This window comes from Chanodichthys erythropterus, chromosome 20 (genome assembly GCF_024489055.1).
Source record: "Chanodichthys erythropterus isolate Z2021 chromosome 20, ASM2448905v1, whole genome shotgun sequence".
NCBI lineage: Eukaryota > Metazoa > Chordata > Actinopteri > Cypriniformes > Xenocyprididae > Chanodichthys > Chanodichthys erythropterus.
In genome coordinates this window covers 37,607,347-37,633,579 of record NC_090240.1, presented here as the reverse complement: position 1 = coordinate 37,633,579, position 26,233 = coordinate 37,607,347, and the positions used below count along the sequence as shown (strand labels likewise).

The 26,233-nt window shown below is 38.9% G+C and overlaps 2 protein-coding genes across 2 annotated transcripts in view; one reads left to right on the top strand and one right to left on the bottom strand.

The window, feature by feature from the left end:
* Nucleotides 1-1,364: 1,364 nt before the first annotated feature.
* Nucleotides 1,365-15,890, bottom strand: LOC137009287 (FHF complex subunit HOOK-interacting protein 1A). The gene is made up of 13 exons (XM_067371359.1): nucleotides 15,766-15,890; nucleotides 11,251-11,280; nucleotides 10,847-11,035; nucleotides 10,002-10,748; nucleotides 9,616-9,774; nucleotides 8,013-8,099; nucleotides 7,758-7,925; nucleotides 7,595-7,674; nucleotides 6,581-6,786; nucleotides 5,582-6,469; nucleotides 3,544-3,722; nucleotides 2,173-2,293; nucleotides 1,365-2,088 (listed from the first exon to the last, which is right to left on the bottom strand). The coding sequence occupies exons 3-13, from the start codon at nucleotides 10,949-10,951 to the stop codon at nucleotides 1,874-1,876; spliced, it is 2,955 nt and encodes a 984-aa protein (XP_067227460.1). The 5' UTR covers nucleotides 10,952-11,035; nucleotides 11,251-11,280; nucleotides 15,766-15,890; the 3' UTR covers nucleotides 1,365-1,873.
* Nucleotides 15,891-19,850: 3,960 nt separating this feature from the next.
* wu:fy63c09 (uncharacterized protein LOC797544 homolog) overlaps nucleotides 19,851-26,233 on the top strand; it is a 19,439-nt gene continuing 13,056 nt past the window's right edge. The window contains exon 1 of the mRNA XM_067370944.1: nucleotides 19,851-20,180. Within this exon, the coding sequence (XP_067227045.1) occupies nucleotides 20,111-20,180 (70 nt within the window). The 5' untranslated portion in view covers nucleotides 19,851-20,110. The remainder of the gene's footprint in view (nucleotides 20,181-26,233) is intronic.

Sequence of the window (26,233 nt, the reverse complement as noted above, 5' to 3'; positions counted from 1 at the left end):
CATGTCGAGAAGACACTGCTAAAGCAAATCCACTTGGATGAGATTGATACGGTTAAACTGTTATTGTTATTGTGAATCAAGTGCTGAGATTCAGATGTGCTAATGAGGGTTTGGTTTCTGACCAATCACAACAGACTGGAGCTTCTGACCAATAAGAGCAGAGTAGGCTCTCAGAAAGGCAGGGTTTAGAGAGACCGAATCTTTGAACGAACCGTTTCAGACACTGACAGAAAAAACCTAATGCTGCAGTGGATATTATGAGAGAATTAAAGTGTTTTTGACTTTTGATGCATGCAAATCTATTGTAGGAGACTCCAGAACAAAGTTAGGAACCTTTAAAACAGCACAACAGGAGCACTTTAATAGCAATTAGAAACTGTACCAGAGTTCACATGAACCGTAAACCAGAACCTCAAAGCCAGACAAATGAACCTTCTGTTTGTTGCGTCAAGCTCCACTAAATGCTAGTGAGGTTTACCAAATTTAGTTTTTTCCAACAAAAATGGTTTCCTCAATCTGAGTGGTGACCCAGCTGACAGGGAACGTTCTCAGAACATTCTGAACAAACGTTTGCAGAATGATAAAATGGAACCTTGACATTCACATCATTAAGAAATAATATTTTTAAAGGTGCCCTAGAACTAGTTTTCACAATATGTAATATAAGTCTAAGGTGTCCCCTGAATGTGTCTGTGAAGTTTCAGCTCAAAATACCCCATGGATTTTTTTAAATTCATTTTTTTAACTGCCTATTTTGGGGCATCATTAACTATGCACCAATATATAGGTTGCGGCCCCTTTAAATCTCGTGCTCCCCGCCCCGGAGCTCGCGCTTGCCTTAAACAGCAAACACAAAGTTCACACAGCTAATATAACCCTCAAAATGGATCTTTACAAGATGTTCGTCATGCATATATCGTATCATGTAAGTATAGTATTTATTTGGATGTTTACATTTGATTCTGAATGAGTTTGATAGTGCTTCGTGGCTAAAGCTGACATTACACACTGTTGGAGAGATTTATAAAGAATGAAGTTGTGTTTATGAATTATACAGACTGCAAGTGTTTAAAAATGAAAATAGCGACGGCTCTTGTCTCCGTGAATACAGTAAGAAACAATGGTAACTTTAACCACATTTAACAGTACATTAGCAACATGCTAACGAAACATTTAGAAAGACAATTCACAAATATCACTAAAAATATCATGATATCATGGATCATGTCAGTTATTATTGCTCCATCTGCCATTTTTCGCTATTGTTCTTGCTTGCTTACCTAGTCTGATGATTCAGCTGTGCACAGATCCAGATGTTAATACTGGCTGCCCTTGTCTAATGCCTTGAACATGGGCTGGCATATGCACATATTGGGGTCGTACATATTAATGATCCCGACTGTTACGTAACAGTCGGTGTTATGTTGAGATTCGCCTGTTCTTCGGAGGTCTTTTAAACAAATGAGATTTACATAAGAAGGAGGAAACAATGGAGTTTGAGACTCACTGTATGTGTTTTCCATGTACTGAACTCTATTCAACTATGCCAAGATAAATTCAATATTTAATTCTAGGGCACCTTTAAAATAAAAAATAAAAAAACGGAACGTTCTGAGAACGTTAAATAATAACATTTTTATAACTTAATGGGAATGTTTGCAAAACATTCTTAGAACATATTTTTGTTGGCTGGAGACTAGATATGCAATATGAACAAACAAACAAACAAAAAAATTGGATTTCATTCGTTAAGTTTAAGTAGTCATTAAAATAAAAAGTGACACATTGGCTGTTCGCGGTCAAAACCGACCGGTGGGAAAGAGCGAGAGAGGCGTTTGCACTTGATTGTGGGAAACTCACAGTCTGAGGTGTTTCACTCCTCCGCCGTCCGCTCCGGTAATATGGAGTGCTCTTGTGCGATGGCCGCCAGCTCCTTCAGAAACTCGCCGAACAGAAATGTAGCGAACACTCTGTTGCGCAGGTGCGGCGGGATTTTGGGACACGGAGGAAGAGGTTTGCGTGGACGACCCGAGACGTGGCCGTTCAGAAACCAGCTGGCGCTGCTGTCCTGCTGGTGGACGTCGCTCTCTGGCAGGAGGAGGAAGAGAGGCGGTTTTAGTATGATAACAGAAAGAGGAACAAACAGGAAGATCCGGACGGGACGACACACACCTTGCTCTTTTAAGGCCTGGTCTTTGAGCAGCAGGTACTGGGCGGCTTCACGGACCAGCTCGGGAAAATCCGGACTGGACGCCGCGTGCTGTTCGATCTGACAGCCCACCGACTGCAGCGCCTGTGACAAACACTGACGTTCAGCTGTACAGCATCACATGATCTACTGGTCAAAATTAACTTTTGTGCACTGTGTATTATTTCACTGCTTTCAAATGCTCCCGAATAAGTGTTCTGTCAAAGGTTTCTATTTACAACGTGTTTTTGTGAACACAATGGCCAATCAGAGGCTTTTAAGTCAGTCAGAATCAACCCCCCTTTCCTCCAGAGGAAAAAAAGACATTGTATGCAATGTGACTGCAATTACTTGATCCGTTATATTTACAATGTAATCTCATGTTTCGCTCTTAATAGTCTATTTATAAACGTATCTCTTTAACCAGAACTATTGTTACAATCACGACCAAAAACAAAACAGCATTCAATCTTCATCCCTCAGTCCCTCAGCTGAAACAAAATGATATTAAAACCGCCAGTAGGTGGCGGCAAATCACTGTTTTAATGAGTTAGTAATTGAATCAGTCAACAATTCGTTCAAAATGGCTGATTCATTCAAGGACAAAGCAGAAGTGACTGAGTGAGTCATTGAGTCGTTCATTAGAGCAATTCGTTCAAAAACACGGATTCATTCAGTAATGAAACTGAAACTGTGTTGACGAGCAATGGCTCTACTGTTTGGAATGATTTTCAGTGGCAAAAGAGAAGAAAAACAGAAAATATTGATAATATTGTATCTAAAGTGTAAGTCACTGTTTATTGAATGGTATGCAAACGTGCTGATATTCGGGAAAACAGCACATTTGCTTGTGTGATATTCCTTAGAAAACAAGAACTTACACAGAGCCTTTTTTGCACCATATATTGGTTTTTTGAAGCATTTTTATTAATTTTGGTGGCATTTTTGCCCAAAGGCCCCGTTAATTTCTGACCCTGGTGTGTACCAATGGCCAATACTGGATGTCAGCTGATTATAAAGGTTTGCGCTCTTTACTAGCTTTCTGTCTATAACATTCATAATTTGAATAAAGTTTTATTTTGCATGCTGCTAAGTACACACTGTTGGACAACTGTATTAAAATGAGGGACTGAATCTGAAACTTTGATGTTTGACAAAGGACAAAAAAAAGTCAAAATATATCCGTGCATTAAGTCTTAAAATGTAAGTGCAATAGACCTAGTTGCAAAGGCAACATTTCTTTACAATGACTTTGTGCTTTATAATTTTGCAGACCTTTTTAATGCTCAAAAAACAAACATTACACACTAAAAGTTGAACATGTAAAAATGCATAATAGGTGCTCTTTCATGTACCTGGTAGAGTGAGCGCACACCGGCCTGAAACACGGGTCTGGTGTTCAGCAGGAACCCTCGCAGCAGCGGTTGTGGGTATGTGGCCAGCTGGGCTAAAATCCCTGTAACCAGCAGGTTGACTTCAATGGAGTTCTCCAGCATGTTCTCCAGACGAGACAGCAGGACGCTGATGAACGGCCCTAAATAACCAGAGCTGCTTTAGACTCTTTTCAATCACTCACTTTAATTGTTTGATCCAAACCCAACCTCGAATCCTCCTCGTGTTCAGTTTTGGGGAAACTTACTATTAAAAGTAATGCATTACAATATTGCGTTACTTCCTAAAATAAGTAACTAATTGCATTACTTTAGAAATGTGTTACGTTACTTTTGCATTACTTTCTAAAAAAAGTTACTAATTGTGTTACTTAGTTAATTTCTATGTAAAGTAATGCGTTACTATTTTTAGAAAGTAATGCAAAAGAAACGTAATTAATTGTTACTTCATTACTTTCTAAAAAAGTAGTTACGTTACTTTTGAGTTACTTTCTAAAAAAGTAACTAATTGTGTTACTTAGTTAATTTCTATGTAAAGTAATGTGTTACTATTTTTAGAAAGTAATGCAAAAGAAACGTAATTGTTACTTCATTACTTTCTAAAAAAGCAGTTACGTTACTTTTGAGTTACTTTCTAAAGTAACTAATTGTGTTACTTAGTTAATTTCTATGTAAAGTAATGCGTTACTTTTTTTAGAAAGTAACTCAAAAGTAACGTAATTGTTACTTCATTACTTTCTAAAAAAGTAGTTTTGTTACTTTTGCGTTACTTTCTAAAAAAGTAACTAATTGTGTTACTTAGTTAATTTCTATGTAAAGTAATGCGTTACTATTTTTAGAAAGAAATGCAAAAGAAATGTAATTAATTGTTACATTGTTACTTTCTAAAAAAAGTAGTTACTTTACTTTTGCATTACTTTCTAAAATAGTAACTAATTGTGTTACTTAGATATATTCTTTGGAAAGTAATGTGTTACTTTTGTTAGAAAGTAACTAATTGCATTAGTTACATTCTATGTAAAATTGTGCGTTGCTCATATTTGTCTCTGAACATTTGCATCAACTTATCACCAGCTATGTTCTCAGAATGTTCTCTAAAAGTTATGAACAAATGTTCTTCCAGTAACATTAATAGAATGTTCATTCAAAGTTATCTGGTATTTAATAGTGTTCTCAAAACATTAGCATAAAACGTTATTCATGGAATGTTATTTTCAGAAACATTTTGGTTGAAAACCTTAAACCTTTTAGCAGGCTCCTCCCCCTAGTGGACGGAGTCAAATTTCACATTTTACAAAATTCTGTAATCAAATCTTTTTCGAATTTTATTCGTTGAAAAGGTCTGAGACTGAAGGTTTCATATTTGGTGACTGATTTGTGATAGAAATTATATTATGACAAAAATGTATTAATTTGCAACAAGAGAACGCATCAAAAAAGTGCGGGTGTCACCCGGTGGATATGTTTGGTACAGCGCCTAAACATAATCTCATAAGAACCACAATTTTTGTGTTATCAACTTCAAATTTCAAACACAACTTGGTAAGACAAATGGCTTTGATTTTATAGCAATTTTAGCATCCAAATTATTTTATAAAATACATATATTTTGTATAAAATAAAAATGTTTGGATTTTCATGTATATGCTCAAAAAGCTAGTGATTATAGTTTATAAAGTTGTAAATATGGATATTTTTCTTACAAAAACCCATCGCTTCTCTTCAGAAGGCCTTTATTAACCCCCTGGAGTCGTATGGATTACTTTTAAAATGGATGGATGCACTTTTTTGGGCTTCAAAATCTCGACCCCCATTCACTCCCATTATAAAGCTTGGAAGAACCAGGATATATTTTAATATATCTCTGATTGTGTTCGTCTGAAAGAAGAAAGTCATATACACCTAGGATGGCTTTAGGATGAGTAAATCACGGGATTATTTTCATTTTGGGGTGAACTATCCCTTTAACACTTGCAAACCCGCATAAAGCATCGCGACTGACCTGTAAAGGAGATCCCGTGTTTCCCGCTGTGGTTTCTGTTCAGCTCTTCATCGGCATCATCTTCATGACCGTCACAGAAAGAGCTGAAGTCCACGTCCTCCTCATGCAGGAGATCCAGCAGCTGCTCTTCATCCTCCATGACGGCGTCTTCCTCTCCGCCCAAAGCGCGGATGAGCTCCAGACACTGCGAGACGAAGTCGTCCGCCGCGGGTGTTTTACTCTCGTTGCGATTGTGGTCCAGATTCGCAGCATCAGCTTCGAGCTCCAGTTTCGTTTCTTCAAAAGCGTGTCCGTTTACGAGCGGCGCGTTATTGACTGGATTATGGTCGCTGGTCATGTGATTAGCGTGCGTCTGAATGTAAGTTTGTTTGTTCAGGCCGTTCTTGGCCGACGTCCGCCGGTCGTCTCGCGCATCTTTTTGCGCGATCAGATTATAAACCAAAACATCGTCCTGAAAGTCGGACTCCTCGATGTAAGATCCTTTAATCAGCATGATGGCACTTTTACGCATTTCTTGGATGTGTTTCGGTGGCTCGTCTGGGGTCGGATGTTCTGGGATCGCCTCTCCGTCCGGCGCGGCGTCGTAAGTGTCGTCCCACTCCAGCTCGACCCGCTCACGGTCGCCGGCGGAGCTGCTGTCCGAAGGCGGATGGAGCGTCGGCGTTTGAGCGGAGGGAGGAAGACACTCGTCGTCGTCCTCATATTCGTCCGGGGACGGATTGAGGCCGTCGTACGGAGCCGACCACACGCCGCACGCCTGGACGCCGGTAGAGATTGCTCTGCGCGCGTCATACAGGTAATGAAGGTAGTTCTTATCCATCAAGGGCTCTGAAGCAGTTATTCGGGAAAATCCCACACTATCGCCACCTGAGAACAGATCCTCCATCCCTGAAGACACACGGACGCATTAAATTGATCAAACGATTTCTGTTGCAAACAAATGCTGTTTTATAAATATCGGGCTACAAATCATGCGCATGAGATCATGAACTTCATTACCCATGTTCCCCCTCAGCAGGCCCTCGGTGACCTTTGACCAGAGGATGTAGTCGGGTTTGGGCGGCTGCGTCGGAGAGGAGCAGGGTTTGGGAATGAAGAAGGAGGGCGTGAGAGAGAGCAGCGCAGACGCAGTGATGGAGTAACAGTCTCTCTCTCTCAGTCTGTGTCTCTCAGCGCACGTCAGATGAGAGCAGGGGATCAGATACCTGCGGGACAGCACGACATCATCAGACTGAACACAAGCTGCTATTGGGCAGACAAACAGATAGCCCCGCCCCCCAACTCACAGTGCAGTTACACTATTTAAGAAGCCAAGCTATAAAAACGATCAACCTATAAAAAATTATGCAATTAAAAATATAAGTAATTAAAAATGTAAATATATATATTTGGATTATAGAATAAAAGCATTTATCATTAAAAGAATGACAACTAAAAAAATTTAAATATAAAAATGTGTTTTTGTTTTTAGAATAAAAAGCATTTATCAATTAATTTTTTTATTAAGCATATTTTTGTTTATTAATATTTTTTGATTGATAAATGCCTTCATTCTAAAAACAAAATTAAGATTTTAAATTTTATATATATATATATATATATATATATATATATATATATATATATATATATATATATATATATTTACTTTTATTTTTTATTAAACAGATACTGGTTAATAATTTTAATTAAATACATAAAATAATAATTTAAAAATCTAAATTTAGTTTTAAGAAACTGAATAAACAATTTGGAATAATTTCATCAAAAAAGTCAAATATCAGAATTTTGAGAAGTTATCAGACAGTTTTATAAGAATCCAATCATATATTTAAAATATTATTAATTAAAAAATGACTGAATTTAATAATCATTTTGAAATCATTTCATGCAAAAGGTCATTATAACACTACAGTTTTATTAGTATCTTTCTATCTATCTATCTATCTATCTATCTATCTATCTATATATATATATATATAATTAATCTCTACAGGAAGAAGATGCAAATACCTGAGAATTAACTGCAACATGACATCTTCACAATACAGACCAATCAGAGTGCGGAACAGAGCCAGAGAGACGGTACCCAGCTGAAACACACACACACAATGAGCTTTAATCAGTGACACACACACTCTCACACACACTCACACACACACACACACACACACACCTGAAACGGAGTGTTGATCCTGCTGACCAGCGTGTCCAGGATGTTAACGTTGTCATGGCGATGCCTGAGGATGAAAATGAGGAAGGTCTGTAGGAGGGCGGAGTCAGAGATGCTCCGCAGGAAGAGCTCCAAATAAGCCGTTGTCGTCATCACTTCCTCCAGAGTCAGCTGTCCAATAAACAAACAGCTGTGTTCACACAGAGAGATGGGATTGACCAATCACAGGTGTCCGAATACAAACACACACTCGCTCACCTTGTGTAGTGCAGGAGCCATGACAGGAAGTAGAAAACCATTATAGATGTAGCCCAGGAGCTGATCTCTGATGGACAGGTGAGCCACCTACACACACACACACACACACACACACTTTAACGGCAATGTTTTAGACTCACCAAAAAACCCTCGCTGACCAATAAATTAGGAGCTTTTGGGTCATGTGGTGTCATTTTGAATGAAGTATTTAAATGACCACATGTAAATGAGCCAATTTTACTCTACTTTTATGAATAATTGCAAGTATATTTGGGCCAATCTAGCTGGAGAAGGACAACATTTAAAAAAAAAATGTCCTCAATATATATATTTATATATTTTTTTTAACATAATTTTAATTATTAAAAAAAAAATTATGCATATTTGGCATAATTTGCAATATATGCATATTACTATCAGAATCAAATAAGTAATTAAAAATATGATTAATAAAAAAAAAGAATACAAAATTGTATTTGTATTTTATTCAAAATAAAAAATTTAAAATATTTTTTAAAATTATTTTAATAATAAATTAAAAATAAAAATGCATAAAAAAATGATAAAAATTATTTTATAAATATGGCTTTTACAAATATAACCATAAAATTTAAATAAACATTTAATAAATCAATCAATAAATAAAAGTCCGGACAATACAGCATTTTGAAAAGTCATAATGCATAGTTGTATCTAGCATAAAATCATACAATTAAAAATATTATTCATAAAAAATATTTTAAAAAATAATAAAAATACAACGTAGAAAAACATAAAATTCAAAGAAATGAAAGAATTCTCTGTTTAAGGACTACAACAAACGGCTGGTAGGGACTACAATGAGCTTCTTCCTGGGTTAGTGACATCACAAACCCTAAAATTTACATAAACCCCGCCCCCGAGAACACTCAACAAAGGGGGCGGGGCCATGTTGGGCTGCTTTAGAGAAGAGGAAGAGTTGTTGTAGTCGAGTGTTGTTGTCATGCCGTCATTTTACGCCGGACTGCTTCACAAACGAGGGTCAATTCAACACAAAAGATGAACATGACGACACATGCTAGTGGATGAGTTGAATCAACTCCACAGCAACTACATCAATTTATCCACTAACCATTCAGAAACGTCTAAAAGTTGTAACTTCTTCCTGAGTCTCTCCATCAGTGTCGACTCCGGTTTGAACAATGTAAGGCTGAACACTTTCCTCATTTTGGCTGCGTGAGATTCTCCAGCTTTGTTGTTGTTGAGCTGTTAAAGCTCCGCCCTCTTCTGGAGCAGCAGCTCATTTGCATTTAAAGGGACACACACAAAAATGGTGTGTTTTTGCTCACACCCAAATAGGAGCAAATTTGACAAGCTATAATAAATGATCTGTGGGGGATTTTGAGCTGAAACTTCACAGACACATTCTGGAGACACCAGAGATTTATATTACATCTTATGAAAGAGACATTATAGGTCCGCTTTAAGTGTATTATGAACATTTAATGATGACTCTCTCATATGCCACCTACTGGTGTAACAATGTACTAAAAAGCACTAAATAAATAAACATGACTTGAATGACCGGTGCGGTCAGTGTGTAGTCATCATGTGTGTGTGTTACCTTGCACACGGTGCAGCAGAAGTGCAGTGAGTTGAGGAACTGAAACAGCGCAGGAACCTGCAGCCAGTCGTGTTTCTCCAGACAGAACCAGCCGTCACTGTAAACCTCCAGTTTAGCCGGCAGACCCGAATACAGACCGCTGAGACCCGTAGCCAACACCTACACACAGTGTGTGGTCAGCAACACATGGGCACGTGATGTCTTTATGTGGGTCAAAAACACACTACCCATAATCCATCAACAAAAACCTACACATGCAATCCTGTGATTGGGATTAAACTCCAGCAGAGATTAATTCATACACACACACACATAACATCCCACAGCAGTTTTAACCGGTTCATATTTGCCCCTAAAAAGGTACAAATGTAGCTAATGTCCCTCACCGGGCAGAAGTACGTGTTCTCCACGATGTGTTTGGCCACCAGGCTGTTCTGAGACGAGAGGCTCATGATGAGGGTGAGGGCGTCTCTGGCCTGCGTGCCGACCGTCCCGTCGCGGTGGATGAATGGAATGAGGAGAGAGAAGAGCAGAAAGTTGGCGGCGCCCTGATCCTGACTGCTGTGGAAGAAGAGCTCCAGCACGGAGGCGTCCTTCACCAGCACACGGCACAGCTGATGCAGAAGAGACACCAGCTCCGCCTCCACCGCAGAGCTGCCGCTAGCAGCGTGAGCGGGCCCCACGGTGCAGGTGGGCCCTGCTGCGGAGCTGCTGCTTTTGCCAGGAGCAGTGGGCCCCATGGTGCAGGAGGAGGAGGGCCCCACAGTGGAGGAGCTGGAGCAGGCGGACAGCAGCATCATCAGAGGTTTGAGGATGGGTTTGTGGTGTAGCAGCGGTTGTTTGGCTTGAGCCACCAGCATCTTGTACATGCGCAGCTGCTCCAGCTTCATGTCGTCGGTGAACTCCCGCCGCAGGCTCCACAGAAACAGCTTTTCCATCACGTTCTCCACCACCACGAACTCCAGGATGGTCCCCATGGCCCCGCCCTGACCGCTCTCTTCCTCCATCAGCAGGAAGAGCATGTGCTCCACGTAGTTCTGCACGGCGCTCGCCTCGTCGCCCGGGATCGGACCGAACCGCAGGCCGACGCCACCGCCACGGCCCGGGTCGTGCTTCTCCAAGATCCTCAAAACCTGATGGGTTGGGTAAACAGCGGCTCAAAGTTTCTTTTAAACAATTATGTGCCGCATATTCTCATATTTTATGTAAAATAAATGACAGATGTTTATACCTGTGTCCAGTGGTTTTTGAAGACTATCATACATGTTTCCGGGTCAACACCCTTCAGGGTAAGCGCTCGCCCTCCGTTATTACTGGAGACCACTGAGGCCAACATCCTGAAGGAGAGTGGGAGGAGCTAGACCATCATGCAACTCTGATGGGCCTCATTCTCTCTTCATGGCACTCCAGCATAGACGACCTGCAGAGGTATGAGTGACCTGCTTTAGACAGCTGACATGAAATAAACTATCACAGTTAAAAGTCTGATATGTGTATGAGAAGCTCTCTTGTTCTGTCTTGATTCAGTCGAGCAGGAAGAGAGCTCTGGTTCCACCCTACAGCAGTGCGCTATACAGGGTGGAGGCCTCTTCTCCGACATTCCCAACATTCCACAGCATTCTGAGGAATTCTTACCTCAGCGCAGCCATGGCAGCTGGACGAGCACTGAGAGAGAGAAAGAGAGATTTAATGTTCAAATAGTTTCTAGTGTGTAAGTCTGCACGAAATGGAAATATCAGTCTTATTGTGAACAATTCATCCATGCATGTTTCATTTTTTAAAAATGTTTTGACATCGCAATTATTACCAGATAGAATAACAGACGGATAGATAGAAAGAAAGACAGACGGATAGGCAGATAGACAGACAGACATAGAGGGATAGATAGATAGATAGACGGATAAATAGATAGACAGACAGACAGATGGAAAGAAAGATAGACAGACAGTCAGACGGATAGACAGACAGACGGATAGACAGAAAGATAGACAGACAGAAAGATAGACAGACAGACGGATAGATAGACAGAAAGATAGACAGACAGACGGACAGACAGAAAGATAGACAGACAGACGGATAGACAGACAGACAGACGGGTAGACAGTCAGACGGATAGACAGACAGATGGATAGACAGACAGACAGACGGATAGACAGTCAGACGGATAGATAGACAGACAGATAGACAGACGGATAGACAGTCAGACGGATAGATAGACAGACAGATAGACAGACAGACAGACGGATAGACAGACAGATGGATATACAGACAGATAGACAGAAAGAAAGACAGACGGATAGACAGATGGAAAGAAAGATAGACGGACAGAAAGATAGACAGACAGATAGACAGACAGACAGACGGATAGACAGATAGATAGATAGACAGAAAGAAAGACAGACAGACGGATAGACAGAAAGATAGACAGACAGACGGATAGACAGACAGACAGACGGGTAGACAGTCAGACGGATAGACAGACAGATGGATAAACAGACGGATAGACAGTCAGACGGATAGATAGACAGACAGATAGACAGACAGACAGACGGATAGACAGACAGATGGATATACAGACAGATAGACAGAAAGAAAGACAGACGGATAGACAGATGGAAAGAAAGATAGACGGACAGAAAGATAGACAGATAGACAGACAGATAGACAGACAGACAGACGGATAGACAGATAGATAGATAGATAGACAGAAAGAAAGACAGACAGACGGATAGACAGAAAGATAGACAGACAGACGGATAGACAGACAGACGGGTAGACAGTCAGACGGATAGACAGACAGATGGATAGACAGACAGACAGACGGATAGACAGTCAGACGGATAGATAGACAGACAGACAGACGGATAGACAGACAGATGGATATACAGACAGATAGACAGAAAGAAAGACAGACGGATAGACAGATGGAAAGAAAGATAGACGGACAGAAAGATAGACAGACAGATAGATAGATAGATAGATAGATAGATAGATAGACAGAAAGAAAGACAGTCAGACGGATAGACAGAAAGATAGACAGAAAGAAAGATAGACAGACAGATGGATAGACAGACAGACAGATAGACAGTCAGACGGATAGACAGAAAGATAGACAGACAGAAAGATAGACAGACAGACGGATAGACAGACAGACAGACGGATAGACAGATGAAAAGAAAGACAGACAGACAGACAGATGATAGACAGACAGACAGACAGACGGATAGACAGTCAGACGGATAGACAGTCAGACGGATAGACAGACAGACGGATAGACAGACAGACAGACGGATAGACAGTCAGACGGATAGACAGACAGACAGACGGATAGACAGATGAAAAGAAAGACAGACAGACAGACAGACAGATGATAGACAGACAGACAGACGGATAGACAGTCAGACGGATAGACAGACAGATAGATAGACAGATAGATAGGTGGATATACAGACAGACAGACGGATAGACAGACAGATAGACAGACAGATAGATAGGTGGATAGACAGACAGACAGACGGATAGACAGACAGTCAGACGGATAGACAGACAGACAGACAGACGGATAGACAGTCAGACGGATAGACAGACAGACGGATAGACAGATGAAAAGAAAGACAGACAGACAGACAGATGATAGACAGACAGACAGACGGATAGACAGACAGACAGACGGATAGACAGTCAGACGGATAGACAGACAGACAGACGGATAGACAGTCAGACGGATAGACAGACAGATAGATAGACAGATAGATAGGTGGATATACAGACAGACAGACGGATAGACAGACAGATAGACAGACAGACAGATAGATAGGTGGATAGACAGACAGACGGATAGACAGACAGTCAGACGGATAGACAGACAGACGGATAGACAGTCAGACGGATAGACAGACAGACAGACGGATAGACAGACAAACAAACAGATAGATAGACAGACAGATAGACAGGTGGATATACAGACAGACAGACGGATAGACAGATAGACGGATAGACAGATGGAAAGAAAGATAGACGGACAGATAGATGGATAGACAGACAGACAGACAGAAGGATAGACAGACAGAAAGACAGACAGACAGATGGATAGACAGAAAGATAGACAGACAGAAAGATAGACAGACAGACGGATAGACAGACAGACAGATAGAATGACAGACAGACAGATAGACTATTGAAAAGATGAATATTGAAAGAGGGAACGGGACTATATCTAGAGATTTGAGCCAGTAAACAACCAAATAGCAACCCTCAAAAACAAGTAAAATGCAAAAATCGAGTTATTTTTGCAAGAAGGCCTACATTAAGTACTGGAGCAGCTCTTACACACCTGACCTTTAACCAAGTTTACCATAATGCTGGTCTGATAGTTTGTGTTGGTAATTACAGATGAGTTCGGCTCATCAGACACAGCAAGAAAAAAGATACAGACAAATCCACGAGACCATCTGCGAGCGAACTAATCTGAATCCGTTACGAGTCCCAATAATCAGCTGGAGAGAGTGCGCTGTGATTTCATTTCCTGCGGTAAAGAGGATTGATGACTGACGGTGGAGCGAGTGCATGCTAAACATGTTCCCCAGCGCATGCTAAAAATATATACAAAAATCATATATAAACATATATTTGTAAAAACCACTGAGAGTACAAAAGAGAGTGACATAACTAATGCTATGAATGATGATTCCTGTGGTCTATAATCATTGATCTATAATCATCTACCTGATGAACAGCCAAAAAGTGTTTTACAATTGAAGCAAGTTATAAGGTCAGAAAAATGTTGAGAGAGACAGACACTAACAATATATTATGGTACTGTACGAAAAAACCCTTTCTAATATTGCGAGAAGCTGAAAATACATAGCTAGGAAGATTACTCTCTATTTCTGTCCCAGTTTACAGATAATCTGAGAGTCTGCAAAGCTGATTTTACGTCATTTAGACTTTTTTATCTGATTTAGTGAAATCACTGGTCAGTTCTTCTCAGGTGTAGAGAATCACATGATCCGCTAACTGTGTTCATGTTGCACATCTAGTGCTTTAGTATTTCAAACGTATTTTTGTCAAATGCTTGGCTTGTAATTGTGGTTGTGATGAAGGTTTTTCATGAAAACATTCCAGGATTTTTCTCCATATAGTGGACTTCACTGGGGTTCAACGGGTTGAAGGTCCAAATGTCAGTTTCAGTGCAGCTTCAAAGAGCTCTACATGATCCCAGACGAGGAATAAGAGTCTTATCTAGAGAAACCATCACCCATTTTCTAAAAAATAAATAAAAATGATATACTTTTTAACCACAAATGCTCATCTTGCACTGATCATCATGCAAGTGATGTGCCACGCATTACGTAATCATGTTGGAAAGGTCACACGTGACGTAGGCGGAAGTACCTATCAAGTGTCTACAAAGAAAATGTTCAAAGACTAAGTCAAACGCCCTACTGCGGTACTTCCATGACCTTTCCAACATGATTACGTAATGCGTGGCACATCACTTGCATGATGATCAGTGCAAGATGAGCATTTGTGGTTAAAAAGTATATCATTTGTATTTTTTTAGAAATTTCTCTAGATAAGGCCCTGTCTGACCCTTCAGCTGCACTGAAACTGACATTTGGACCTTCAACCCGTTGAACCCCAGTGAAGTCCACTATATGGAGAAAAATCCTGGAATGTTTTCCTCAAAAACCTTCATTTCTTTTCCACTGAAGAAAGAAAGACATAAACATCTTGGATGACATGGGGGTGAGTAGCCTAAATTATCAGGAAATTTTCATTCTGAAGTGAACTAATCCTTCAAGCCATTTTAGTTGGACGCTCGTCTGATTTTTTTTTTAAACGCTACTAATTTTATCAGAACGTTCAAAAAAAACATTCAAATGTTACATTAACATAATGTTTGCAAAATAGAACGTTCGAATAACCAAGACAAAACGTTTTTAGAACATTTAAAACCGAACGCTCAGGGAACATTCAGAAATTCAAAATTTCATAATATAATGTGAACTTTTTAACATTCTCTGTTATCCTTTAATCACTTAGGCCTATAGAGTTCAGAGACTCGCACAATGTAATAAAGTCAATCTTACAGATTTTAAATCCTCTTTAATCATATATTATTTGAGAGAAAGCTTAGCTGAAACTCACCAGGGATCCTCAAGTGACGCAGGATTTCTTCTGCTGTTCTGCTATGAAACTGACCGGCAATTCTCGTTATCTTCTGAGTGATCCATAATTCATGACGTTTCTGTCTTACAAAAACCTGTATAATAATGTAAAGGCAGTTTTAAATAAGATACCGGCCTTCATGTGTTGAGAAACACTGTCAGAGCAGAACACAAAGCAACTCAACAGAGCAAAAACACTCACAGAGATTAGAGTGATTACAGGCTGTGCGCGCTCCCGCCCGCGCGCGCGCCTGTAAAGCCTGTCCCGTTAAAGCCTCTAATGACAGCTGTCAGTTGTTGTGTGCTCGTGATTTATAAACGACATGAATGTTGTTTTATTCGAGGATAAACAGATTTTGTCGTGCATAATGTAGGATAAAATCCGTTTATCCTTGGTTAAAACAGATTTAATGAGACACGAGTTCGTTTGAACGTCCAAACTAGCGCAAATCATTCTCTATGACTCAATAAAGCAATATATCTCATAAAAGTCTAACATTTATAGGAAACAATTCGTTCGTTATTGACGTTCACATTACTTGAACAAGCACAAATTCCTTGCGTAAAATGATTCCCGAGACAGAAACGCGAACAACAGCGACAACACGTGGAGGCTTTGCGCATGTCTGATCTTCCAGCAAACATGAGGATGAGAGTATTTAAAAAAACGAGTGCCCATCATCACAATAACCAAACGGAAACTAAAGGAATGTAGACACTCATATTTAACCCAGCAAACGTTAGTATTCTGGGCCCAGTTCTTCAAAACGTTTTTGTAATGAGAAATCGAGTCCCCCTAGGGAATCGGGTCTCCTTTAATGCCCGATCAAAAGTTATTATCGTGATCATAACCTCTTTCATGTGACGTCACTTTCCCGCCGGAACGCGCTCCCTCAGCTGGACTGAGTGGCAAAAGAAGCTGCTGCATGACTGGATTTAATAGAGGAAACTGAAAACGCGAGTAAAACTAATGATTACACTGAAGGTTGCGCTCGAAAGTGTTTCTTATGACATGTCAAAGAAACCTAATCCATGGATACTGGCATGCAGACAGGAATCGTGTTTCCTGACATTTAAATATGTGCCTGATTTCGACGCCGGGGAAATACATAAAGCAAATCGGCCTGTGAATATTCTATATACAATATAGGTAGGTCTAAATCCGAGTTATCATTTATATCAATGTTATATATTTCGTCCAGCCCTAAAACTTGTATAGTTTTTGTCAGTGTTTATTTAAAAACACCCAATTATGCAGAATATAAGATGGTAAATATTTAATTGATGAATTGTCAACATAATATATAACAATACAATATATAAGGTATGATTTTACCCCAAAATTCAACATTTTGACAAAATGATAACTGCAAAACATGTTTCTCTGCTGTTTCTGTGAAGCGATTTTTCTGTAGCTTTCGGCAGTCTGTAAAAATATACCTCAGATTTTCTATCAAAGCTATTTGTACAGTCAATCGCAAAACTCTTTCCCGTTTTGGATGTGTTTTGTGTGTTTTTCGCGGCATTCATGCTGAAAACCAATGCTGCCGCTCAGTCTTTGTGCCACTCAGTGGGCGTAACCGCAGTCATAACGTTCGACGGTAACGTCACGTGCATACCCTTTATTGTATGATGTATATTACATTAAAGGGTTAGTTCACCCAAAAATTAAAATTCTGTCATTTATTACTAACCCTCATGCCGTTCCACACCCGTAAGACCTTTGTTCATCTTCGGAATGCAAATTGAGATATTTTTGTTGAAATCTTATATAGTGATGGACGATTTCAAAACACTGCTTCAGGAAGCTTCGGAAGTGTTATGAATCAGCGTATCGAATCAGTAGTTCGGAGTGCCAAAGTCACGTGATTTCAGCTGTTTGGCAGTCTGACACGTGTTATTTTGTTTTTTTGGCGCACCAAAAATATTCTTGTGGCTTTATAATATTAATATTGAACCACTTAACTCACATGAACTGATTTAAATATGTTTTTAGTACATTACTGGATCTTGAGAGAGGAAATTTCATTGCTGGCTATGCAGCCTCACTGAGCCATTGGATTTCATCAAAAATATCTTAATTTGCATTCCGATGCTTGAAATTTGAAATGAATACCTATGTATTGCATAATAAAACAAACCGGAAACACAACCATGCCTAAAAATGTAAAACTAATTTAATATTAATTTTACACCATAATGCAATGTGGATAGTATATAATATAACTATTATAATTTTAATAAAGTAATTGTCATTCTAAGTACACACAAACATCATTAATTTGAAACATGTAAAAAGCATACCTAATATAATATAAGCTAAGCTAGCAGGCTAACTAAAAAAACAGAACGAGAAATGCTTGATTTCACAACTAATATATGAACCATGTAATTTAAAATACATTAATGGTCATTATAACGCATTTTAAACAATATCATAATGTGATTTTGCAGGAATTATAATCAGGCGCTAAATACTACCCATTAAAGGTCCGTTGAACCAATGGGATCACTATGAGTATATAAGGGCTGTCAATGATTAAATATTTTAATTGAATTGATTACATGATGTCACAATAAATGAATCTAATCACAAATTAATCAAATTTGGCTGGGAATTTAACTCCAAAAGATAATTTAAAGTCGTTATTGTGTTAAATGAGAAAAGCATTAAATAGACATTACAAAATGTAGTTTTAGAAATAAACATTTTATTCGATTCAACATAGAATTTGTTACACATAAACTTTTAGGATACAACGGCCATGATGTTTTTTCAGAAGCTGCATATGAATTGGTATTAAAATATATTTACAAACCAAAACAGTTTGGTCACCAACATTGTTCAAGATATCTTCTTTTATGTTCTGCAAAAGAAAGTCACGCAGGTTTTAAACGACCTGAGTAAATATAAATAAACAGAATTTAAATTTTTGTGCAAACTATTCCTAAAATATCAATTTATATATATATATATATATATATATATATATATATATATATATATATATATATATATATATATATATAAACTAAAACTGCCAGTAGGTGGCGGTAAATGACTAAATGAATAAGTCATTGAGTAAAAAAATACATAAAAAAAATTTAACAACCCAAAACATTCTTATTCTAAATAACCAAACTGGAAGGCAGTAAGTTTTCATTTGTTAAGTTCTGTATCAATAACAAAATTAGGGAAGTGTCTTATAAACTACTTCATAGAATTTATCCTGCTTAGCATGTTTTGGAAAGATTTAAGCTCAATATTTCCTATACCTGTGAATTTTGTGGACAAGAAAAGGAAACTATTTTGCATTTATTTTTATTGTATTTATACAAGATTATTTTGGAAAGATTTAGAATTCTATATTAACAGAAAACTTGATTGTATGATAAAAATGTGTGTATTTGATGTACTTTTTTTATACAGAGAATGAAAACTTGAAATGTTAGATCTACATATTATACATTTGTTTATTTTATTAGGAAAATACCATACACATAAGAACAAGTGGACTCAATGTAAACCAAATTTTTCACATTTTTTAAATGACTTTAAATTATATGTAAATCTTTTGGAACAAACCAAAAACAAAAAAGCAACGAAAACATGTAATTCTCTGAAAGCACTTACATTTATTTAAAAAAATGTATGCATTTCTTTTTTCTCTCTCTCTCCTTTTTTCCCTGGCAGCTAATGTTAATATGATAATGTGAATATGTAATACCTCTTGTTCTTGTGGCATTGAAAAGAAAAAAAAAAGAAAAAAAAAAGTTTTCATTTGTGTCACGTGTTTTCATCACTACATCATCATTCACAGGTCTCCATTTGTGTTCAGTTTGCTATTATTCTAACATGTGAAAAGTGAGTAGATGTGACTCGTATTTGTTATTATGAATTTTAAAGAAAGGTTTAACTATAATAAATCACATTTCCGCCACAAACGTGCTTTTATTTACTTGTGCACCTCCCAAATCCATGAATTTGCATCATCATATGTGGATGTGTTGGAGTGATTGTTCGGCTCTGGCGCCTCCCTCTTTTCTTTCACATGGACAGAAGAACTTCCTGTTGACGTTCGTGCGTCCCGACAATAGATACTGATACTCCAGTCCGAGTTTTTCCAGTCGTTTAGATAGAAAAACAGAAACTAATTCATATGACAGCATCAAACTCGGGGAGCAACTGAACGGAGAAACTTCCCATCCGCTGGATTTAGAGTTTCACAGTTGGAGCGACTTTCCTAAGCCTTTCCGAGGAGGAATGCCGTTCAGATCTGTTGTCTGGGTGTTTTAGACAGTAAATAAACCGTCTTTCTCTCGGTATGGCGGAGGCACGAGCTGAGGAGGACGAGGAGCGTTTGCGCGAGCCCGGCGGCGCGAGACGGAGCGCAGGTACGCGCGAACCAGCAAACATTACAGTTTATAATCAGAGCAGACGAACAGTTGACGTAAGATCTCCAACAACAAAATTATAGGTTGTTAAAAAATGTTTATTTTAGGTTATGCGCCACTTCTTTTTATTTTTATTTCATTAAATAAGTTTTCACCATTTGTAATCACCTTCAAGTTCTCTTTAATGGTGCTGTGGTATGACAAAACTATATTCCATGGAGACAGTTTAATTAATATGAGCTCATAAACCGGCATACGTATTATATATATATATATATATATATATATATATATATATATATATATATATATATATATATATACACACACACACATTATATTATATCATAATATAATGTGTGTGTGTGTGTGTGTGTATTGTATGCTTAAAATAGTCATATGCCTACTCACTGTTATCTAATGTACTGAAGGAAGTTTATTTATCTAGGCTGAATGTTGTTTCCTCTTTACTCAAATATGAAATATGAATCTGCTTTGTCCTGAGTGGAAACTAGTAGCTCAACTTTATTGCTTCTGGGGAATTTCTCAACTGTATGTGAAACGACATGAATGCTGTGCAATTCAACCCTCTGTATTCATGATATTTAAATACATTTATGAACTTGTACAGAGAGTTTTAGCATGTTTTTACTTATGTAATATATTAACTGGAGAATTCAGCAGCTAAACCTGCAGCTCTGACCGTGTCATGTGACTGATCTCATGTGATCATTAAATATCCCTACACACACACACTATAGTAATTATATGCTCTGTTTCATGGCTTTTGTTTCTCTCTCTGTGGTCTTTTGTAAATCACAGCTGTAGTTTCTTAGACAAAAGCTCAGTGAGTTTCTCTCTCATTAGTTCATGTCAGTATCCTGGCAGTGTGAAGGATCTGACAGTGTGAAGGATCTGACAGTAATATTTATCAATCAGTGTTTCTAAACGTGCCTCTGCGTATTTTTATGTATTATAAATATATATACCAATGTAAACTCTCATTAATATTTCACACAGAGTAACAAAAAAAAATCAATTCAAAAGACATAAGATCCCCCATAGCCTTGTAATACTACCAGGATTTTGATTGACAGGCGATCTAACCAATCATTACGCCGAATCCGCCATTTTCTTGAACGAAGCAGTCAGGGGAGTTAGTAACACCGGTCTAATTGAACCTGAAAAATAGTGTGTACTGACGTCTTTTCACGGTTGAAACAGCATACCTTCTGATGTTCATTCATGTTATGATGCTATAAATGTACTAGTAGAAAGAGATCATCGGTTCACGAGCAGCTTGAACTGTGGCGCCACAGCGATCTTCTTTAGCAATTTGAGACTTTGTTTCTTATCAAAAGTAACCTGCTCTGTCTTGTCTGTTGACGCATTGATATTGTAGCTCCGCTATGTACAAACCCGATGTTAAAAAAGTTGTGACACTGTACAAATTGTGAATAAAAAAGGAATGCAATAATTTAAAAATCTCATAAACTTATATTTTATTCACAATAGAATAAAGATAACATATCAAATGAGACATTTTGAAATGTCATGCCAAATATTGGCTCATTTTGGATTTCATGAGAGCTACACAATCCAAAAAAATTGGGACAGGTAGCAATAAGAGGCCGGAAAAGTTAAATGTACATATAAGGAACAGCTGGAGGACCAATTTGCAACTTATTAGGTCAATTGGCAACATGATTGGGTATAAAAAGAGCCTCTCAGAGTGGCAGTGTCTCTCAGAAGTCAAGATGGGCAGAGGATCACCAATTCCCCCAATGCTGCGGTGAAAAATAGTGGAGCAATATCAGAAAGGAGTTTCTCAGAGAAACATTGCAAAGAGTTTGAAGTTATCATCATCTACAGTGCATAATATCATCCAAAGATTCAGAGAATCTGGAACAATCTCTGTGCGTAAGGGTCAAGCCCGGAAAACCATACTGGATCCCGTGATCTTCGGGCCCTTAGACGGCACTGCATCACATACAGGAATGCTGCTGTAATGGAAATCACAACATGGACCCAGGAATACGTCGGTGAACACAATCCACCGTGCCATTCACCGCTGCCGGCTAAAACTCTATAGGTCAAAAAAGAAGCCATATCTAAACATGATCCAGAAGCGCAGGCGTTTTCTCTGGGCCAATGCTCATTTAAAATGGACTGTGGCAAAGTGGAAAACTGTTCTGTGGTCAGACTAATCAAAATTTGAAGTTCTTTTTGGAAAACTGGGACACCATGTCATCCGGACTAAAGAGGACAAGGACAACCCAAGTTGTTATCAGCGCTCAGTTCAGAAGCCTGCATCTCTGATGGTATGGGGTTGCATGAGTGCGTGTGGCATTGGCAGCTTACACATCTGGAAAGGCACCATCAATGCTGAAAGGTATATCCAAGTTCTAGAACAACATATGCTCCCATCCAGACATCGTCTCCTTCAGGGAAGACCTTGAATTTTCCATGACAATACCAGACCTCATACTGCATCAATTACAACATCATAAAGAGGAAGATGCGACAAAGAAGACCTAAGACAGTTGAGCAACTAGAAGCCTGTATTAGACAAGAATGGGACAACATTCCTATTCCTAAACTTGAGCAACTTGTCTCCTCAGTCCCCAGACGTTTGCAGACTGTTAGAAAGAAGAGGGGATGCCACACAGTGGTAAACATGGCCTTGTCCCAAATTTTTTGAGATGTGTTGATGCCATGAAATTTAAAATCAATGTATTTTTCCCTTAAAATTATACATTTTCTCAGTTTAAACATTTGATATGTCATCTATGTTGCATTCTGAATAAAATATTGAAATTTGAAACTTCCACATCATTGCATTCTGTTTTTATTCACAATTTGTACAGTGTCCCAACTTTTTTGGAATCGGGTTTGTAATTTCATGATGCTAGGACGGATGTAGCAACAGTAACTAAACGGGGCAGGTCTTTACCAACCGCCATTTAAAATTCTGGATTTTACTAGGTTAAGAAACACATTTTATAAATCGATACTTGAATTTCCTTCAATTCTTATTTTTCGAGTCATAAATTGCCTTATCCGCTTGACCTAATAGGAACTTCAGCAATTGGCAACAAAATCGATGTCTCTGTGTGTGTTTAAAACCACAAATAAACATTTCCAAAGAAAAAAAAACTTGTCAAAATGATCAAATAAATTCTTTAAAAGCTGAAACAATGGAATACTCTTTCTGGAAGCAAAAAGGACATGCATCGCTGATACCATGGGTTTATAATCGAAACAAGTGCATTCACTGCGTTAGCGCCATGAAGAATTCTCCATTGTAAGTCTCCCACTTTCTTTGGCAAAGGTGACTTGTATAATGCTCTCCATTCTGGTTTAACATTCTCCCCTAAATGGAGGACAGAACGCCAAGGCGTATCAGACTTCCTATTGAGAGTTTTGACACAGCTCTTGTACAAAACTTTTACAGACACTGCATTTAGAACCCATTAACATCAAAATGTTGGCTTGTAAAAAAACACCTTCACACTCTTCAAAGTCAGTCAACAGATACAAATCAGGAAAAGGGTCATGACAGTTTGGAGTAATTAAACCTTCAGTGTATTTAACTTCCTCTGATTTAAGTGCTAACTTATTATCAAAAGCCAGTCCAGCCAGTTTAAAGGGTTAGTTCACCAAAAAAAAATTAAATTGCTCATTAATTACTCATCCTCATGTCGTTCCACACCCATAAGGCCTTCATTCATCTTCAGAACACAAATTAAGATATTTTTGATGAAATCCAAGAGTTTTTTTAATCTCCAATAGAAAGCAATGAAATTACCACATTCGATGTCCAGAAAAATAGTAAAGACGTCATTAAAATAGTCTGTGACTATTGTGACTGCAGTGGTTCAACCTTAATGTTATGAAATGACAAGAATACATTTTGTACGCAAAAACAAAACAAAAATAACTTCATTCAACAAATTCTTCTTCATCGTTATCCTATGCAGTTTACGTAGAAGACACATTGCAGAGTTCATTCTCGTGTTACGCAACACGTTTGAGCTTCAACAAGAACCAATGAGGTTCATTCTTGTTACGCAGTGCGTTTGAACTTCAGCAAGAACCAATGAGGTTCATTCTCGTGTTACGCAGCGCGTTTGAGCTTCAGCAAGAGCCAATGAGGTTCATTCTCGTGTTACGCAGCACGTTTGAGCTTCAGCAAGAGCCAATGAGGTTCATTCTCGTGTTACGCAACACGTTTGAGCTTCAGCAAGAGCCAATGAGGTTCATTCTCGTGTTACGCAACACGTTTGAGCTTCAGCAAGAACCAATGAGGTTCATTCTCGTGTTACGCAGCGCGTTTGAGCTTCAGCAAGAACCAATGAGGTTCATTCTCGTGTTACGCAGCGCGTTTGAGCTTCAGCAAGAACCAATGAGGTTCATTCTCGTGTTACGCAACACGTTTGAGCTTCAGCAAGAACCAATGAGGTTCATTCTCGTGTTACGCAACACGTTTGAGCTTCAGCAAGAGCCAATGAGGTTCATTCTTGTGTTACGCAACACGTTTGAGCTTCAGCAAGAACCAATGAGGTTCATTCTCGTGTTACGCAACACGTTTGAGCTTCAGCAAGAGCCAATGAGGTTCATTCTCGTGTTACGCAACACGTTTGAGCTTCAACAAGAGCCAATGAGGTTCATTCTCGTGTTACGCAACACGTTTGAGCTTCAGCAAGAACCAATCAGGTTCATTCTCGTGTTACGCAGCAAGTTTGAGCTTCAGCAAGAACCAATGAGGTTCATTCTCGTGTTACGCAGCAAGTTTGAGCTTCAAGAACCAATGAGGTTCATTCTCGTGTTACGCAGCACGTTTGAGCTTCAGCAAGAACCAATGAGGTTCATTCTCGTGTTATGCAGCGCGTTTGAGCTTCAGCAAGAACCAATGAGGTTCATTCTCGTGTTACGCAGCGCGTTTGAGCTTCAGCAAGAACCAATGAGGTTCATTCTCGTGTTACGCAACACGTTTGAGCTTCAGCAAGAGCCAATGAGGTTCATTCTCGTGTTACGCAACACGTTTGAGCTTCAGCAAGAGCCAATGAGGTTCATTCTCGTGTTACGCAACACGTTTGAGCTTCAGCAAGAACCAATGAGGTTCATTCTCGTGTTACGCAGTACGTTTACGTTTGAGCTTCAGCAAGAACCAATGAGGTTCATTCTCGTGTTACGCATCACCTTTGAGCTTTCGCAAGAACCAATGAGGTTTATTCTCGTGTTACGCATCACATTTGAGCTTTCGCAAGAACCAATGAGGTTCATTCTCGTGTTACGCAACACGTTTGAGCTTCAGCAAGAACCAATGAGGTTCATTCTCGTGTTACGCATCACTTTTGAGCTTTCGCAAGAACCAATGAGGTTTATTCTCGTGTTACGCATCACCTTTGAGCTTTCGCAAGAACCAATGAGGTTCATTCTCGTGTTACGCAACACGTTTGAGCTTCAGCAAGAGCCAATGAGGTTCATTCTCGTGTTACGCAACACGTTTGAGCTTCAACAAGAGCCAATGAGGTTCATTCTCGTGTTACGCAACACGTTTGAGCTTCAGCAAGAACCAATCAGGTTCATTCTCGTGTTACGCAGCAAGTTTGAGCTTCAGCAAGAACCAATGAGGTTCATTCTCGTGTTACGCAGCGCGTTTGAGCTTCAGCAAGAACCAATGAGGTTCATTCTCGTGTTACGCAGCAAGTTTGAGCTTCAAGAACCAATGAGGTTCATTCTCGTGTTACGCAACACGTTTGAGCTTCAACAAGAGCCAATGAGGTTCATTCTCGTGTTACGCAACACGTTTGAGCTTCAGCAAGAACCAATCAGGTTCATTCTCGTGTTACGCAGCACGTTTGAGCTTCAGCAAGAACCAATCAGGTTCATTCTCGTGTTATGCAGCGCGTTTGAGCTTCAGCAAGAACCAATGAGGTTCATTCTCGTCTTACGCAGCGCGTTTGAGCTTCAGCAAGAACCAATGAGGTTCATTCTCGTGTTACGCAACACGTTTGAGCTTCAGCAAGAGCCAATGAGGTTCATTCTCG